The sequence below is a fragment of the Ranitomeya imitator genome, chromosome 9 (assembly GCF_032444005.1).
Source record: "Ranitomeya imitator isolate aRanImi1 chromosome 9, aRanImi1.pri, whole genome shotgun sequence".
NCBI classification, from domain to species: Eukaryota; Metazoa; Chordata; class Amphibia; order Anura; family Dendrobatidae; genus Ranitomeya; species Ranitomeya imitator.
In genome coordinates this window covers 140,751,588-140,768,890 of record NC_091290.1, presented here as the reverse complement: position 1 = coordinate 140,768,890, position 17,303 = coordinate 140,751,588, and the positions used below count along the sequence as shown (strand labels likewise).

The window sequence follows — 17,303 nt, the reverse complement described above, 5'->3', positions numbered from 1 at the left end:
TAGTGGGACTATCAGGCAGTATTTGCTATTTTACATCCCTTTACACACTACAGGTCATTGAATTCAAGAAAAAGCCAATGCGCCTGAATGGAGTAAATACCCAGCGGCATCCTCCGAGACGTGTCTGATTCCCCGCGCTGGCTGCAACCGCCCCTTTAATATTTAATATATGGCTGGGTATGGGAACAATGACTGGAAACAGGAAGGAAAGACAAGTATGTGATGAGACCCCTGATCATTTTCTAAGAATCTTAGATACTCTCCAGTTCATCTTAGCTGCTCAACTTAAAGGGCTCATAAGTAAGCAGGACCGGTCATGACATCCTCCATCAACATACTGACCACCGCCCTTTATCCCACCTGTCACCGGACACCAGGATCTGCCCAAAAAGTGCTGATGCAATGAACAGGACCCAAGTGTAACTCGCTAACGTAACACATTAAAGGTAAGCAAAAAATTTATTTTGCGTGTAAGAATAGAGATCTGTCAACAGCAACTTGCTGACAGCTTCCATGTTTTTGTTGTCTACACTTAAAAGCAAGAAATTTGGTTTTAACATCAGCAAACCAGAGTTACAGCATAATCATACCTGCGAGTCACTATACAAAGTGATAAAATAAGAATAGAGATCAGTCAACAGCAGCATGATGACAGTTTCCCAGACAGAAGCAGAGATTGTGTTGACTGCACAAAAATGCAAAACATTATTACCGTTTTTACATCAACAAACCAGAAAAAAAAGAGCCACAGATAACAGTAGTGGCAAAGTACTAAAATAAAAATAGAGATCGGACAACAGCTGCTTGTTGACAGTTTCCAGGTACAGAGATTTTGTTTTCTTTCACACTAAAATTTAAGATGGTATTAAGGCGTTTCATTGGTCAATGAGCCAGAAAGATCTGCAGCATATTCATATCAGAAAAGCGTCAGAGTGCTAAAATAAGAATAAAGATCTGTTAACAGCAACTTGTTGACAGGTTCCAGATAGAAACATATATTTTATTGGATGCATAAAAATGCAAGAAATTATGGTTTTTACATTAGTGAACTAGCCAAAAAGCCATTACTAAAACAGCAAGAATATCACAGTACTAAATAAAAATTAAGCACTATCAACAGCTGCTTGTTGACAGTTTCCATAGATAAACAGAGATTTTTCTGTTTTCATGGAGGTATTACATCGACCAGTAAGTCAGAAAGAGCCACGCCATATTTACAACAGTGAATAATCATACTAAGAACTAAAATAAGAACAGAAATACTAAAAGACCGCTTACTGACAGTTTCCAGGTGGAAACAAATATTTTGTCTTCATCACAAAGAATGCAAGAGGTTATTAAAGTACCGCAATGGCCAATGAAATAAAAATAGCAGTAGCATATTTACAATAGAAAAACATTAGTTACAGTGCTAAAATACAATCAGAGATCGGTCAACAGTAGCTTGACGATGGTTTCCTTGCAGAAACCGAAATTCTGCATTCTGTATGAAAATGCAAAATTGGAATTGTAAGCTTCATGCTCAGTAAACAGGTCTCTGCTATTGGTAGGGAATGATTATCCTTACTTGTTATAAGTTCCCCATAGGAGTGATTGTTGCCAGCGGTGTCCTGGCAACTTCATAAGGGTAGGCTTAGCATCGCCTGTTTCAGAAATGTCCATTAGACATTTGATGACATAAAATCTGGAAAAAAAAATACTTCAGATACTTACAAGTGAAAAATGCTAAGTGCAGTCAGCCTTACTCAAGGCTAGAGCTCACTTTGTAGATTTGTTGCACAATGTTATGAGCTATATTCTTCACTGGAGCCCCTATTAATTAATAAGGGTAGACTTAGTATAGCCCGTTTTAGAAATTGGAACAAAAAATACTCCAGCTACTGACATGAAAAATTCTAAGTGTGGTTAGCCTTATTCAAGGCTATAGCTCATTTTGCAGATTTGTTGCATAATCCTACAGGCCATAATCTTCTCTGGAACCCATAATAATTAATAAGGGTAGGCTTAGTGTAGCATGTTTCAGAAATTGACAGAATCTGGAAAACAAAACTACAGCTACTGATATGAAAAATTCTAAGTGTGGTCAGCCTTACTCAAGACAGGTAGTTCATTTTGTAGACTTGTTGCATGGTGCTATGGGCTATATTTTTCTCTGGAGCCCCTCTTAATTAATAAGGGTAGGCTTAAAATAGACTTTTTTTTAGAAATTGTCAGAATCTGTAAAAATAAATAAATATATATACTCCAGCTACTGATAAATGAAAAATTCTAAGTGCGGTCAGCATTACTCAAGAAAGCTAGAGCTCTCTTTGTAGACTTCTGGCATAGTGTTATATTCTTCTCTGGAGACCTTATTAATTAATAAGGGTAGGTTTAGTATAGCCTGTTTTAGAATCTGGAGAAAAAAAATACTCCAACTACTGACTTGAAAATTACTAAGCCTTACTCAAGACTAGTGCTCATTTTGTAGACTTATTGCGTGGTGCTATGGGTTACATTATTCTCTAGTGCCCCGATCAATAAGGGTAGGCTAAGTGTAGCTTTTTCAGAAATATTCAGAAACTGTTCAAAAAATAAATAAATACTCCAGCTACTGACATATGAAAATACTAACTGCGGTCAGTCTTTTGCAAGGTCAGAGCTCATTTTTTCAACTCGTTGCATGGTGCTATGGGCTGTAGCCCTCTCTATTACTTAATAAGGGTAGGCTTAGTATAGCCTGCTTTTGAAATTTTCAGAATCTGGAAAAAAAAAATATCCTTCAGCTACCGACATGAGGAATTCTAAGTGGGGTCAGACTTACTCAAGGCTACAGTTCATGTTGTAGACCCGTTGCATGATGTTACAGGCTATACTCTTCTCTGGAGCCCCTATTAGTGGTTCATATGCTTGATCAAGGTTTTCTCTTGCCAGTTCTACTGCTTCTTCCCTAAAGGTGGCGCTATAGGGCTGTCCATCAATGCTCAATCCTCACATTGCCTGATGTATATTTGCTGCTGTGCTATGAGTCTGGACATTACATTTGCAGGAACCAGAAGGCTCGGAGTTTGAAATTTTCAGTGCACAGATGAAGTCCACCGGTCCGGGCAGCAGGTTCTGCTCTCTAACAATGTGACCCTTTGCTTTGGGATTTTCGGCTTTTTTTTTCCACCCCTTTTCCCCGATTCCCAGCAGCAGCAGCAATGTCAGGAGAGAACAGCTCAACTGTAGACAACCCGCCTGGGAATAAATGCTTAGCCAACGGCGAGGAGCAATTTCAGCACTACGGACAGTTCTCACCCAGCGTCTCCATCGTGCTGGCGGTCCTCATGATCCTCATGGTGCTGGCAACCGTGTTGGGCAACGCTCTGGTCATTTTGGCTTTTGTGGTTGATAAAGGGTTAAGGACGCAAGGAAATTTCTTTTTTCTCAACCTGGCCATCGCCGATTTCTTAGTGGGTGAGTATTTTGTGCTCCCCTATAACCAATTGTAGAGATGCAGTCCCCCCGTAAGTCCACACCTGGCACTCACCAGCTTGTTGGAACACTACAACACTCAGCATGTTGGGATTGATGGGAGTTGCAGTTTTTAAAACTCAAGTTGGAGATTTGGAAGAAGAGATAGATTTGGAGTGGACAGGACATGATGGGAGTTGCAGTTTAAAAAGCAAGTTGGAAATTAGGAAGAAGAGATTCGGAGTGGACAGGACATGATGGGAGTTATAGTTTATAAAGCAAGTTGGAGATTTGGACGAAGAGATTTGGAGTGGACAGGACATGATGGGGGTTGTAGTTTAAAAAGCAAGTTGGAGATTTGGAAGAAGAGATTTGGAGTGGACAGGACATGATGGGAGTTGTAGTTTAAAAAGCAAGTTGGAGATTTGGAAGAAGAGATTCGGAGAGGACAGGACATGATGGGAGTTGTAGATTAAAAAGCAAGTTGGAGATTTGGAAGAAGAGATTCGGAGAGGACAGGACATGATGGGAGTTGTAGTTTAAAAAGCAAGTTGGAAATTTGGACGAAGAGATTTGGAGTGGACAGGACATGATGGGGGTTGTAGTTTAAAAAGCAAGTTGGAGATTTGGAAGAAGAGATTCAGAGAGGACAGGACATGATGGGAGTTGTAGTTTAAAAAGCAAGTTAGCGATTTGGAAGAAGAGATTAGGAGAGGACAGGACATGATGGGAGTTGTAGTTTAAAAAGCAAGTTGGAAATTTGGAAGAAGAGATTCGGAGTGGACAGGACATGATGGGAGTTGTAGTTTAAAAAGCAAGTTGGAGGTTTGGAAGAAGAGATTCGGACTGAACAGGACATGATGGGAGTTGTAGTTTAAAAAGCAAGTTGGAGATTTGGAAGAAGAGATTTGGAGTGGACAGGGCATGATGGGAGTTGTAGTTTAAAAAGCAAGTTGGAGATTTGGAAGAAAAGATTTGGAGAGGACAGGGCATGATGAGAGTTGTAGTTTAAAACTCAAGTTGGAGATTTAGAGGAAGAGATAGATTCGGAGTGGACAGGACATGATGGGAGTTGTTATTTAAAGCTCAAGTTGGAGATTTGGAAGACGAGATAGATTCGGAGTGGACAGGGCTTGATGGGAGTTGTAGTTTCTGAGGTCCAAGTCCACTTCTTTCTCCCACTACCTTAGTAACCTTCAATATGCAAGGCAGACTACAACTCCCAGCAAGCACTAGGTAATAAAGGAATGGAAGGAGTAGTAGTTTCGGAACAGCGGGAAAGCCCATGATGGAATATCGCTGATATATCCTTGTTGCCTTTGTCAGGTCGGTGAGCGCAGACTGACGCGGAGGGACATTGTCCTTATGGGGGTCTCTGACTGTTTTTCCTCGTCAGGTGGCTTCTGTATCCCACTCTACATCCCTTACGTCCTGACGGGGCAGTGGAAGTTCGGGAAAGGATTGTGCAAGTTGTGGCTGGTCATGGACTACCTGCTGTGCACCGCCTCCGTCTTCAACATCGTCCTCATCAGCTACGACAGATTCATCTCGGTCACTAAGGCGGTAATGGAGCTTTCAGGATTTATTGCATTGCATGATATTCCAAGCTGGGAGCTAATCAATGCATCACTACAAGTCCCAGCAAGCCACCTGTGTACAGTATAGAGGCTTGTCATAAAGCTCAGGGAGCCTATGTCATATGCTACGCTTTGTGGGATTGGCGCACCTTTCCATTGCATGCATTACAGAAATAGCGCCACCTCTGCCCATAGGCGTCTGGCGTCCGGTATTGCAGCTCAGAAAGGTCGGATCAGATGTAGAGAAGCTTTTTATTTGGGACTAAAAATCATTTTTGCAATTGGGTTTTTGGTTTGTATGCACATTCCGCTGTTAGAATGAGCTCACTGACGGATTCTCAGTTAACTCATTCCGCAGCCTGCAATATTTTTTTAAAGTTTCCACCTGTGATTTTTTTTTCTTTTTATGTTTGCCATTTTGGCCAAAATTTGGAGTTTCCAGATGCTTTCGCCAAACTCCTCATTTGCAACTTTTCGTAAAGTGGCAGAATTTGTGGTAAATGTAGTACGGTCCTTCCTTGGAGTGATAGTTTTTGTACGTCCGGTTATTTTGGCACAATTGTTTGCACCATTTTGCAAAATGAGGGAGTAAAAAAAAAATTTAAAAACAAAAATAAAGATCACTTTTTTTTCATTTTGGACCGAAAAGTAAAAAATTGCATGCATTGTATTGGCACAAAGAATGACTATGAAAACGGCAAGATAAAAAAACAAAAGTGACCACGAAATATAAAACGAGGTCATTGTGCTTTTAAATTTCACTTAAAGAGGACTTTTGGATTGGAGGGGGGCAAACACTGAGACTCCCCCTGATATTAGAAAAGGGTCTTATTTGCCTCCTTTTGGATGGAGGAGAGGTCACTTTTCTGCTCCATTCTAAGTCTATGGTAATGGATGCAAACTTGTGCGCTCATTTATCCATAGTAGGGGGCATGGGTTTTGGCTACATGTGGCATCATGGACTGGGACCATACCCTTATAACAACACCCCTGGATCAACTCAAGAGTCACTCTTTGTAGGACCTCACTGCTTTGACAACTAGGGGGTAGTCCCCCCCGAAGAACCGCTCTCTCTTTGACAACTAAGGGGTAGTCCCCACAAGTACCTCCCTGCTTTCACATCTAGGGGGTAGTCACCCCCAAGAACGTCTCTTGATTTAACAACTAGAGGGTAGTCCCCCCCCAAGAACGTCTTTTGCTTTAACAACTAGAGGGTAGTCCCCCCCAAGACCCTCCCTGCTTTGACAACTAATGGTTAATCCTCCCAAGAACCTCCCTGTTTTGACAACTAAGAGAAACTCCCCCCCAAGACCCTCCCTGCTTTGGCAACTAGGAAATAGTCCTCCACAAGAGACTCTGTTTCTTTGACAACTAGGGGGAAGTCCTCCACAACAAGCCCCCTGCTTTTACAACTAGATGTAAGCTCCCCCAAGAACCTCCCTGCTTTGACAACTAAGGGTTAGGCCCCCCCAAGAACCTCCCTGCTGTGACAACTAGGGGGCAGTCCCCCCAACAGCCTTTATTGCTTTGATAACTAAAGGATAGTCCCCCCGCATGAAACTCCCTACTTTGACAAGTAGGGCTAGTCCTCCCCCAAGAGCCATTTTTGCTGTAACGACTAGGGGGTAGTCCCCCCAAGCACATCCCTGCTTTGACAACTAGGGGTAGTCCCCCCAAAAAACCTCCCTGCTCTGACAACTATGGGGTGGTTCCCACCAAGAACCTCTCTTTCTTTGACAACTAAGGGATAATCACCCCAAGAACCTCCCTGCTTTGACAACAAAGGGGTAGTCCCCGCCCCCAAGAACCTCTCTTTGACAACTAGGGGGTAGTCCCCCCAAGAACCTCCCTGCTTTGACAACTAAGGGGTAGCCACCCCAAGAACCTCTCTTTGACAACTAAGGGGTAGCCCCCCCAAGAACCTCTCTTTGACAACTAGGGGTAGTCCCCCCAAGAACCTCCCTGCTTTGACAACTAGGGAGTAGTCCTCCACAAGAACCTCCCTGCTTTGACAACTAGGGAGTAGTCCTCCACAAGAACACCCTGCTTTGAGAACTAGATGTTAGCCCCCCAAAGAATGTCCCAACCTTTTTTTTTTACAACTAAGGGGTAGTCCCACCAAGAATATCCCTGCCTTGACAACTAGGGGGTAGTGCCACTAAGAGCCATTCTTGATGTAGCAACTAGGGGGTAGTCCCCCCATGAGCCTCTTTTTGAAAACTAGGGAGTAGTCCTCTCAAAAAACTCTCTTGCTTTGACAACTAGGAGGTAGTCCTCCCCCCAAGAAGCTCTCTTGCTTTGACAACTAGGGGGTAGTCCCCCTCCCCCAATTTCCGCTAAGAAAAGAGTTCATCCACATAGATCAACCTCGTTAACTCCATTCCCAGGTATTATATCCTCCTGTCCGTGCACTTTCGAGGTGAATAGTAGAACCCTTCCCCCGTGTATGATTAGGGCCTATTTATCCATTAGGAGGCAGAACGCGCATCCATCGAGCAGGGTATTTACACACAGCCCTTTATGCCGTGTGTCGAGAGGTCCTCAGAGGTCACAATGAATCTCGCCCTTGAAGAGTAATTAGCGCATTTTTTCATTCTTTTTATGGAAAGAATACTTGTTACACTTCCATTTACCAATATATCCAAACCTGTAATTACATTACCGGGCTCAGTAACGACGCGGCCAGTGAACAATTTGTGCTCTTTGAACACAAGAAACATGTGAAGCAGCCCGCTCCTACCAGTTACATTAAGTGCTAAATAGCTCTACAGCAAGGGGCCGCGTCTTTAGCCGCGTTTCACCATCTATAGGGTCTATATTTAAAGGAAATTCTAGCGGCACAAAAATGCTGCAAAGTAACAGCAAAACCATGCATTTATATTAATAATGCAAAAACAGTGTGAATTCAGGAGTATAACACTGCAACATGTTACCATCTACAAGATGAGAAAAATAAGAGAGATTATTATGTGGGTACCAGGAAAATAGAAATATGTGCACTGCGGAGGACAAATTCACCAAGTATAAAGCAAAGAACTAAAGAAAAGGTCAAATAAAGATAGATCAACTCATCATCTAATGAACATGACCAAGTTATAGGCAATAATATAACTGCCCCTTATGTAAGAATATAACCGCTATAATACTGCCCACTATGTACAAGAATATAACTACTGTAATACTGCCCCTATGTACAAGAATATAACTAATATAATACTGCCCCTATGTACAAGAATATAACTACTATAATACTGCTCCCTATGTATAAGAATATAACTACTATAATACTGCCCCTATGTACAAGAATATAACTAATATAATACTGCCCCTATGTACAAGAATATAACTACTATAATACTGCCCCTATGTACAAGAATATAACTAATATAATACTGCCCCTATGTACAAGAATATAACTACTATAATACTGCCCCTATGTACAAGAATATAACTAATATAATACTGCCCCTATGTACAAGAATATAACTACTATAATACTGCTCCCTATGTATAAGAATATAACTACTATAATACTGCCCCCTATGTACAAGAATATAACTACTATAATACTGCTCCCTATGTATAAGAATATAACTACTATAATACTGCTCCCTATGTACAAGACTATAACTACTATAATACTGCTCCTATGTACAAGAATATAACTACTATAATACTGCTCCTATGTACAAGAATATAACTACTATAATACTGCTCCCTATGTATAAGAATATAACTACTATAATACTGCTCCTATGTACAAGAATATAACTACTATAATACTGCCCCTATGTATAAGAATATAACTACTATAATACTGCTCCTATGTACAAGAATATAACTACTATAATACAGCCCCTATGTATAAGAATATAACTACTATAATACTGCTCCCTATGTACAAGAATATAACTACTATAATACTGCCCCTATGTATAAGAATATAACTACTATAATACTGCTCCTATGTACAAGAATATAACTACTATAATACTGCTCCCTATGTACAAGAATATAACTACTATAATACTGCTCCCTATGTATAAGAATATAACTACTATAATACTGCTCCCTATGTACAAGAATATAACTACTATAATACTGCCCCTATGTATAAGAATATAACTACTATAATACTGCTCCTATGTACAAGAATATAACTACTATAATACTGCCCCTATGTACAAGAATATAACTACTATAATACTGCCACTATGTACAAGAATATAACTACTATAATACTGCTCCCTATGTATAAGAATATAACTACTATAATACTGCTCCTATGTACAAGAATATAACTACTATAATACTGCCCCTATGTACAAGAACAAAACTACTATAATATTGCTCCTATGTACAAGAATATAACTACTATAATACTGCTCCTATGTACAAGAATATAACTACTATAATACTGCCCCCTATGTACAAGAATATAACTACTATAATACTGCACTTATGTACAAGAATATAACTACTATAATACTGCTCCTATGTACAAGAATATAACTACTATAATACTGCTCCTATGTACAAGAATATAACTACTATAATACTGCTCCCTATGTACAAGAATATAACTACTATTATACTGACCCCTATATACAAGACTATAACTACTATAATACTGCCCCTATGAACAAGAATATAAACACTATAAAACTGCTCCTACGTACAAGAATATAACTACTATAATACTGCTCCCTATGTACAGGAATATAACTACCGGTACTATTATACTGACCCCTATATACAAGACTATAACTTCTATAATACTGTCCCTATGAACAAGAATATAACTACTATAATACTGCCCTCTATGTACAAAAATATAACTACTATCATACCGCCCCCAATGTACAAGAATATAACTACTATAATACTGCTCCTATGTACAAGATTATAACTACTATAACACTGCTCCTATGCACAAGAATATAACTACTATAATACTGCTCCTATGTACAAGAATATAACTACTACTAGGGACCGTTCATGTCAGACTAATTTGATCAGTTTCTATGAAGAGGTAAGTTCTGGACTGGACCAAGGGAACCCAGTAGATGTAGTGTATATGGACTTTTCAAAAGCTTTTGATACGGTGCCACACAAAAGGTTGATACAGGGAAAATATGGGCAAGTGGGTTGAGAGCTGGCTCAGGGATAGGAAACAAAGGGTGGTTATTAATGGAGCACACTCGGACTGGGTAGCGGTTAGCAGTGGGGTACCACAGGGGTCAGTATTGGGCCCTCTTCTTTTTAACATATTTATTAATGACCTTGTAGGGGGCATTCAGAGTAGAATTTCAATATTTGCAGATTACACTAAACTCTGCAGAGTAATCAATACAGAGGAGGACAATTTTATATTACCGGATGATTTATGTAAACTAGAAGCTTGGGCTGATAAATGGCAAATGAGCTGTAATGGGGATAAATGTAAGGTCATGCACTTGGGTAGAAGTAATAAAATGTATAATTATGTGCTTAATTCTAAAACTCTGGGCAAAACCGTCAATGAAAAAGACCTGGGTGTATGGGTGGATGACAAACTCATATTCAGGGGCCAGTGTCAGGCAGCTGCTACAAAGGCAAATAAAATAATGGGATGCATTAAAAGAGGCATAGATGCTCATGAGGAGAACATAATTTTACCTCTATACAAGTCACTAGTTCGACCACACTTAGAATACTGTGCACAGTTCTGGTCTCCGGTGTATAAGAAAGATATAGCTGAACTGAAGCGGGTGCAGAGAAGAGCGACCAAGGTTATTAGAGGACTGGGGGGTCTGCAATACCAACATAGGTTATTACACTTGGGGCTATTTAGTTTGGAAAAACGAAGACTAAGGGGTGATCTTATTTTAATGTATAAATATATGAGGGGACAGTACAAAGACCTTTCTGATGATCTTTTTAATCATAGACCTGAAACAGGGACAAGGGGGCATCCTCTACGTCTAGAAGAAAAAAGGTTTAAGCATAATAACAGACGCGGATTCTTTACTGTAAGAGCAGTGAGACTATGGAACTCTCTGCCGTATGATGTTGTAATGAGTGATTCATTACTTAAATTTAAGAGGGGACTGGATACATTTCTGGAAAAGTATAATGTTACAGGGTATATACACTAGATTCCTTGATAGGGCGTTGATCCAGGGAACTAGTCTGATTGCCGTATGTGGAGTCGGGAAGGAATTTTTTTCCCCAATGTGGAGCTTACTCTTTGCCACATGGGTTTTTTTTGCCTTCCTCTGGATCAACATGTTAGGGCATGTTAGGTTAGGCTATGGGTTGAACTAGATGGACTCAAAGAATTCCTTCAACCTTAATAACTATGTAACTATGTACTATAATACTGCTCCTATGTACAAGAATATAACTTTTATAATACTGCCCCTATGTACAAGAATATAACTAATATAATAATGCTCCTATGTACAATAATATAACTACTATAATACTGCCCCTATGTACAAAAATATAACTACTATCATACCGCCCCCAATGTACAAGATTATAACTACTATAACACTGCTCCTATGTACAAGAATATAACTACTATAATACTGCTCCTATGTACAAGAATATAACTACTATAATACTGCTCCTATGTACAAGAATATAACTTCTATAATACTGCCCCTATGTACAAGAATATAACTACTATAATACTGCTCCTATGAACAAGAATATAACTACTATAATACTGCCCCCATGTACAAGAATATAACTACTATAATACTGCTCCTATGTACAATAATATAACTACTATAATACTGCCCCTATGTACAAGAATATAACTACTATAATACTGCCCCTATGTACAGGAATATAACTACTATAATACTGCCTCTATGTACAAGAATATAACTACTATAATACTGCCCCTATGTACAAGTATATAACTACTATAATACTGCCCCCATGTATAAGAATATAACTGCTATAATACTGCTCCTATGTACAAGATTATAACTACTATAATACTGCCGCTAAGTACAAGAATATAACTACTATAATACTGCACCTATGTACAAGAATATAACTATTATAATACTGTTCCTATGTACAAGAATATAAGTACTATAATACTGCTCCTATGTACAAGAATATAACTATTATAATACTGCCCCTCTGTACAAGAATATGACTACTATAATACTGCCCCTATGTACAAGAATATAACTACTATAATGTTGCCCCTATGTACAAGAATATAACTACTATAATACTGCCCCTATGTACAAGAATATAACTACTATAATGCTGCTCCTATGTACAAGAATATAGCTACTATAATACTGCCCCTATGTACAAGAATATAACTACTATAATTTTGCCCCTATGTACAAGAATATAACTACTATAATACTGCTCCTATGTACAAGAATATAACTACTATAATACTGCTCCTATGTATAAGAATATAACTATTATAATACTGCCCCTAAGTACAAGAATATAACTACCATAATACTGCCCCTATGTACAAGAATATAACTATTATAATACTGCTCCTACGTACAAGAATATAACTACTATAATACTGCTCCTATGTACAAGAATATAACTACTATAATACTGCCCCTATGTACAAGAATATAACTACTATAATACTGCTCCTATGTATAAAAATATAACTATTATAATATTGCCCCTAAGTACAAGAATATAACTAGTATAATACTGCCCCTAAGTACAAGAATATAACTACTATAATACTGCCCCTATGTACAAGAATATAACTATTATAATACTGCTCCTACGTACAAGAATATAACTACTATAATACTGCTCCTATGTACAAGAATATAACTACTATAATACTGCTCCTATGTACAAGACTATAATCACTATAAAACTGCCCGTATGTACAAGAATATAACTACTATAATACTGCCCCCTATGTACAAGAGTATAACTACTATAATACTGCTCCTATATACAAGAATATAACTACTATAATACTGCTCCCATGTACAAGAATATAACTACTATAATACTGCCCCTATGTACAAGAATATAACCACTATAATGCTGCTCCTATGTACAAGAATATAACTAAATCCTTTTTTTCTACATGCCTTAGGTGTCCTACAGAGCCCAAAAAGGAATGACTAGAAATGCAGTCTTAAAAATGTTGCTAGTTTGGGTGGCCGCCTTCCTTCTCTATGGTCCGGCCATTATCAGCTGGGAGTACATCGCAAGAACCACAATCTTACCAGATGGAGAATGTTACGTGGAGTTTTATTACAACTGGTACTTCCTGATGATCGCCTCCACCGTGGAGTTCTTTACTCCATTCATCAGCGTCACTTATTTCAATCTGAGCATCTACATCAATATCAAGAAGAGGACCATGATGAGGAACGAAGAACTGGCCCAAGGCCATGAACACTGTGAGATGACTTTCCAGAGGAAAAGGAAAGAACATTTAATATTTTTTGTAAAACCAGCTGACCGACCTCACATTGATGTTAAGAAACAGACCACCTGCTTGACCTCTTCTGAAACTGGTCCTGCAGGTCGGAGATCTCAAAGACTCAAGGGTCACATGTTGGACCTTAATATAAGCCAAGATCTCCCACCTTTACAAGTTGAGGTTCAGAATAAAAAACACCAAGACTGTTTTTACAAAACGGTGGAAAACGCTTGTAGTAATGTCAGGACGGATATGGCTAGCAGCATTGCCAATAGATTTAGGCTTTCGAGGGACAAGAGAGTGGCCAAATCCTTGGCCATTATTGTATGCATTTTTGGCCTTTGTTGGGCACCGTATACACTGTTAATGATCATCAGGGCGGCTTGCCATGGACGTTGTGTTCAGCATTACCTCTATGAGATTTCCTTTTGGCTCCTCTGGTTAAACTCTGCCATCAACCCTATTCTTTACCCACTCTGCCATATGAGTTTCCGAAAAGCCTTCATGAAGCTGTTATGCCCCGGAAAAGTCAAAATTCATCCCCATATTTTTATGTAAATCGCCCAGACAGCTGTGGAAGGGACCTCAAACACCATCAGATTGTAGAATCCATAATTCAGAATCAGATCGGGAAAGACGAAGCCATCGGTGGTCATCATGGAGATCTCCAAGGACGCTAATCGAAGGTGATATTTTACGGGGACATTTCTGGACCCGTAGGGCTTTCTGGTAGCACAATGCAATCTTGGCCATCATTCTTCACACATACTACTATTATAGAGGACATCTACTCTATGGATGAAGTAAGTGGAGAGCTTGGAAATTATTGGAGATGGATGGTATCTACCAAGCCAGAAATGGTTGGTAGATGTTGGAATGAGATGGACCCATGGTTGACCAATGCCTCAAATTTTCTTGAAAGGCACTAAAGCATAAACATTAATAAAGACATTCACAGTTTTTACAAATCTGTCTGCAATTTCTAATTCATCCAAACTGATGGGATAGACTCTTACAATTCATGAGCAACATTGCATATGTGGAGGTTAACGAGGTTCTTGGGTAGAAGATCATTAAAGTCAATGACATGGTTGACGTTTTGATAATAGTTAACTTCATAGAGATCTAAATCTTGGTTTATTTCACCCAAATCCACATCCGTTAATACATTAGAGTTGGCCAACTCATCAGAAAGCTTTCCAGTAGACCCAGGTGCTGACGTAGTAGCAATGGCAACCACCACAACGTCCACAAGCTTCAAGCACTGGTTGACAGTATAACCAATGCTCACAATCACATTGGACAACTTGTACTTGTCCCTTATAGGTGGCCAATGAACTGCAGTCCAACACTGAACATGGTAAAGTGGCTATTGACAAAACCACTGGATAATGTTCCTATGTCATTTAGGATCATACTATACAATCCCACGTCTGACGATAAGATGGCAAACGGAGGCGCATAATAAGCATGTAAGACAATAGTGAAGAAAATGTGAAAACTATGTAAAGAATATAGACTGAGCGCGAATGGGGAAAAAGACCTCTGCTCATTATTACTGCAAGAGGTTGTTTCATACAGATAATACTCTCTTGAAAATATATTTGAGTGATGAAAGAAATGAAGCCAAAAACGCCTAAAATGTTAGCCATATACTGTGCATACATCGATGAGAGGAGTCATTGCCACAAAAACTCTCTGATCTAGTAAATAGAATAATATGAAATAAGTGATTAAATAAAACTATTATAAAACTATCCCTTAAACTGTATTCAAGAATATAACTACTATAATACTGCTCCTATATACAAGAATATAACTACTATAATACTGCCCCTATGTGCAAGAATATAACTAGTATAATACTGCTCCTATGTACAAGAATATAACTACTATAATACTGCCCCTATGTACAAGAATATAACTACTATAATACTGCCCCTATGTACAAGAATATAACTACTTTAATAATGCCTCTATGTACAAGAATATAACTACTATAATACTGCTCCTATGTACAAGAATATAACTACTATAATACTGCCCCTATGTACAAGAATATAACTACTATAATACTGCCCCTATGTACAAGAATATAACTACTGTAATAATGCCTCTATGTACAAGAATATAACTACTATAATACTGCCCCTATGTACAAGAATATAACTACTATAATACTGCTCCTATGTACAAGAATATAACTACTATAATACTGCCCCTATGTACAAGAATATAGCTACTATAATACTGCCCCTATGTACAAGAATATAACTACTATAATACTGCCTCTATGTACAAGAATATAACTACTATAATACTGCCCCTATGTACAAGAATATAACTACTATAATACTGGCCCTATGTACAAGAATATAACTACTATAATACTGCTCCTATGTACAAGAATATAACTACTATAATACTGCCCCTATGTACAAGAATATAACTACTATAATACTGCTCCCTATGTACAATAATATAACTACTATAATACTGCCCCTATGTACAAGAATATAACTACTATAATACTGCCCATATGTACAAGAATATAACTACTATAATACTGACCCATGTACAAGAACATAACTACTATAATACTGCTCCTATGTACAAGAATATGCAGGAGAAAACTTATAGAAATTATCTAACTGGTAGTTGCTTTTTGCTCCCTGAGGGTAGGAAGAATGTAGATTGGATCACACCAGCTTCTCAGGCTGCTCCCATCATGTGAACACAATTCTCTGTCTGCAGCCTAAATTTATAACTTTGTTCTGAGGTCAGGTATCAAGTCCGGCCCCCCAGGTTAATATCATAATTGCGGTCTGTTTGATTGGGCACAGCCGCTCTACTAATGAATATATATTATTTTCCTCTGGAGACACTTGTGAGATGGTTCCCAGGAATAGCTAACCCTCAGGCCACAATTAGCATCTCCCCTCCAAGCACTAGGGGGTGACAAGTGTTCCTTTGTTCTTGGCCTTAGCTAGACCTCCTGGTGAGATATGGAGACACAATTTCTACTAGTCCCAAGGAAGTACCTTTTAACACCTAGGTGCGACTTGCCTTCAGGACAGATGTTACATTATCACTAGTCACACATATAACCCTAGACATATGTCACTACACACATATAGATATATATACATATATTTCACCATACCTCCCTCCTTATGAACGTGCATGGGGGTTGACTTACAGGTCAGCTCCCGAGGACGTATCTGGTTCTGCCCCGTCTTGGTGAGACAGGCCATCAGCATTGCCATGATCAACTCCCTTCTTGTGCTGAATTGTGAAATCATATTGCTGAAGTATGAAACTCCATCTAAGCAATTTTCCATTGTCCCCCAACTACTCTGTTGAGCCAACTCGATGGGTTATGATCTGTGATCACAGTGAAGTTACGCCCATAGAGGTATGGTTACAGCTTCTGCAGAGCCCACACAATTGCCAAACATTCTTTTTCAATGGTGGCATAAGCCACTTCTCTGGGCAGGAGTTTCCTGCTTAGGTACAGACCTCTACTTAGTCCCATGATGGTAAGGTACGATGCTTTAGCTAGTGGTTCTAACAGCTCATCTATCCTCGGCAGGGGGTAGACCTCACATGTAGTCAGTACATTTAATTTCCTGTAGTCTACACAGAACCGTGTAGTACGGTCCTTTTTTGGGACCAGAACCACAGGCGAGGCTCAGGCACTCTGGGATTTTTGTATCACCTTGAGTTTCAGCATCTCCTCTACTTGTTCCCTCATGTGTGCCTTCACCTCTGCTGACACACGGTACGCAGACTGCCATACTGGGTGGTTAGTACCAGGGTCCACATGGTGAACTGCTAAGTGTGTCCTCCCAGGCTCCCCTGTG

General features: G+C 39.2%; 1 protein-coding gene across 2 annotated transcripts; it reads left to right on the top strand.

Moving 5' to 3' along the window:
* Positions 1-258: 258 nt before the first annotated feature.
* On the top strand, positions 259-14,533 carry LOC138649118 (histamine H3 receptor-like). 2 transcript variants are annotated; one of them, XM_069739272.1, is made up of 4 exons: positions 259-446; positions 3,029-3,438; positions 4,832-4,998; positions 13,108-14,405. In XM_069739272.1, exons 2-4 carry the CDS (start codon positions 3,183-3,185, stop codon positions 13,996-13,998), a joined length of 1,314 nt encoding a protein of 437 aa, XP_069595373.1. In that variant the 5' UTR covers positions 259-446; positions 3,029-3,182; the 3' UTR covers positions 13,999-14,405. The 2 variants fall into 2 exon arrangements, with proteins under 2 accessions (XP_069595373.1, XP_069595374.1); XM_069739273.1 differs by lacking the exon at positions 259-446 and having other exon boundaries at positions 2,859-3,438; positions 13,108-14,533.
* Positions 14,534-17,303: the final 2,770 nt, after the last annotated feature.